We start from the raw sequence: 2,727 nt of genomic DNA, 5'->3' as shown, positions 1-2,727 counted from the left end.
ACTGGATACCAACTATATACTGAACTACAAAATACTTACAAAAAATAACTATTATGTTGTGATTATTTTGTATGTTGTCACTTCAAAAACTATCATACTATGTATTGTGTCAGTTTGTAAATTTTTATTAGGCATGCAATATTGTATTGCTAGTCTGTTAAACAAGCATAGTAATCATTATATGTAAACTGCTGTTATTACAACCTTAACTGTTACTTCCTGTATAACACTTTCAACTGTTACTTCCTTTACTTTGAGAGAGAAGAAAGAAGAAAGATGAAGCTACTGGCAGTTGAAATGATTTTGTTTCTAATATCATCATTAATGTCAAAGAGTAAGAATTGGTAATCAAATTGAAGTTTTCAAATTAATAGGTTTTGTGTATGGAGAGCAGGGATGTACAGAGAAGTTTATGGAGTTGTCACAAGTAACATACAGAGCACAACACACATCAGCTACTGCCACTGGAGAGACATGGAGTGACAAAATAAGAGTCCTTCAAGAGTATCAGTTCAATTGTTCATCCACTAATATAACCAGTCTTATATTGGGTATTGATGTAAGGAGAGCTACTGGTAGTATTAGTTTATTTCCAAGTGTTAGAGTTTATAGACCTAGCAGCAATGATCCTGGGAAGTATGATCTAGTGACTGGTAGTGAGAGAACTATTTATTATTCTACCTCTAATGTCAGTACTAGTGGAGTGTTTGAATATTCTCTCAATCCTCCTATACCAGTAATGAGTGGAGAAGTTGTGGCTGTAGTACAACCTCTTGAAGAAGAGAGTGTCATCAGAGTCTATTACATTGAAGATGTATCTGGAATCAGTTTTAGTAGCAGTCAGGAAATATCAATTAATTCAGATCCAATTGATTTAGGTAGCTCTCCAAAAACAAATCAGTTGATATTAGTATATCCAGTAACAGGTAAGACACACACTCACTGTATCATTGAATTATTTTACTATCATTAGATGGATACTGTGTTAATAATACCAATTCAATCACTCCTTCAGTTATTAAAAATAATTTCCTAACAATCCAAAGTAGTGGAGATATTGATCAGAGAAGGCAGTATTTATATCCTGAAATTGTGTTTTCATGTAATGGATCCCTCACTAAATGGATATATGGAGGAGAGCCGGTTTCAGGCAATAACAGAAATGATTTACCTGAGCTCCAAATATGGCGTCAACTGGGTCCCAATAATTACAATAAAATAGGATCTAGTTTAGTTAATGCTAGTACAATGATTGGTAATAATCTCTATGAGTTTATTCCTCAGACTCCACTGCAGTTTCAGAAAGGAGACATATTTGGTGTTCATATTCCTCAAGCAAGTCAAAGTGTATTTTCTTTATTTGAACAGAGAGGGAATGGACCACTTAATGAACAAATGAATGGTGATGTCGATAGTCCTTCTTCAACAATAACTCAAGCACTTGTAACAGACTCAAATAATGATTTCCCATTAGTCACTGTAGAAGTATCAAGTAAATTAATGATAATAATTATGTTTTATTATGATTTTGTCTTTAGTTTCAGTGGCATCTAGTAGTGTTCCTAGTTCATCCATAACTGCAGTTATTCCTCCTAGCATCTCATTTGTAATCTCTAATCCATCAATTATGTCATCTACTGCTTTTAGCAGTTCTTTTGCGACTGATACCACTCCAGTTAGTTCAGAAGGGATTATTACTACTGCTCCTAGTGACTCCTCAGTTAGTTCTACTACTGTAACTAGTACTGCCCCTAGCAGTACCTCTATGATGACTACTGCTTCTAGCAGTTCATCTATGACTGACACCACTTCAACAACAAGTGCTACTTCTGCCTTTAGCAGTACCTCTATGATGACTAATGTTCCTTCTAACAGTTCATCATCTACTATTCCTCCTAATACTGTAGGAACTTCCACTGGATTTACTGGTTCTAGCAGTTCAGTTGATAGCATATCTAGTTCTTCTCACATTATGACACCTTATCTTACCACAAGCTCTTCGGCGCTTTCAAACCCTTCAGCTGGCAGTGGTGCTTCTGCAGTGATTGCTATTGTCATTAGTATGTTAGTGTTATTACTAGCTATCAGTGTGAGCACCATTGTTGTCTTATTGGTTGTTTTCAAGAAGAGGAAGAAACGCTATTTGGAACGTGTCACATTACTTGCAGCATCAAATGGCTCTACAAGTAAAAACAGTCACTTCCTCAAACTTAATTTATGATGCTGGTATATTCATGTGTATAAACTGTCTTTCTTTGTTAGGTATGCTGCGTAATGGTGCTGCTATTAACAATGTAGTGTATGAAGATGTAGACAAGTTATCAGGGCCTGTAACTTATGATTACCTTCGTGAAACAGCTCCTGAAATCCCAGTAAGCTCAATACAATGATGGTCTCTGTTCATTACATACACATTTTATAGCACAAAGGATCTAGTATTTCTAATCCACTTTATGATGATAAGGTTAGACCTTAGCATTATATTTGATGTCATAAATATACTCATACCTCTAGTCATTTGATAAAGCACCAACAGTGGCAACCCCTGCTTATGAAACACTGGAGCCCCATGCTTATGCAACACTGGATCCCCCACCAATCAATGTAAATAATGTTGTTTTAACTAATTAGATCTAACTAATGCTTCTAGTTTCAATAATATAGCTAGTTTTACTGTAACAAATGAAATAATATTGCTAAAAAGTTTTAAAACACATTTTACAAATT

The 2,727-nt window shown here is 34.9% G+C and overlaps 3 protein-coding genes across 5 annotated transcripts in view; all 3 read left to right on the top strand.

Moving 5' to 3' along the window:
- LOC100642048 (uncharacterized) overlaps positions 1 to 2,727 on the top strand; it is a 24,153-nt gene that overhangs the window by 3,635 nt on the left and 17,791 nt on the right. The gene's annotated exons all lie outside the window — the stretch shown is intronic.
- Positions 1 to 2,727, top strand: part of LOC100631648 (probable serine/threonine-protein kinase mkcC) — a 26,010-nt gene that overhangs the window by 13,306 nt on the left and 9,977 nt on the right. The window contains exon 16 of one of the 3 annotated variants that reach the window (XM_019993724.1): positions 1 to 102. The exons of the other annotated variants lie outside the window; for them this stretch is intronic. Within the exon in view, the coding sequence (XP_019849283.1) occupies positions 1 to 48 (48 nt within the window). The 3' untranslated portion in view covers positions 49 to 102. Of the gene's footprint in view, positions 103 to 2,727 lie in introns of those variants that run through there. 3 annotated transcript variants of the gene reach the window in all.
- Positions 262 to 2,676, top strand: LOC109580489 (uncharacterized serine-rich protein C215.13-like). Its single transcript, XM_019993728.1, has 7 exons — positions 262 to 334; positions 375 to 926; positions 974 to 1,492; positions 1,539 to 2,186; positions 2,263 to 2,372; positions 2,423 to 2,464; positions 2,515 to 2,676. Exons 1-7 carry the CDS (start codon positions 277 to 279, stop codon positions 2,629 to 2,631), a joined length of 2,046 nt encoding a protein of 681 aa, XP_019849287.1. The 5' UTR covers positions 262 to 276; the 3' UTR covers positions 2,632 to 2,676.

This window comes from Amphimedon queenslandica, unplaced genomic scaffold (assembly GCF_000090795.2).
Source record: "Amphimedon queenslandica unplaced genomic scaffold, v1.1 AMPQUscaffold_13490, whole genome shotgun sequence".
NCBI classification, from domain to species: domain Eukaryota; kingdom Metazoa; phylum Porifera; class Demospongiae; order Haplosclerida; family Niphatidae; genus Amphimedon; species Amphimedon queenslandica.
Note: the sequence above shows the minus strand (reverse complement) of the source record. Positions and strands in the feature narration are given on the sequence as shown.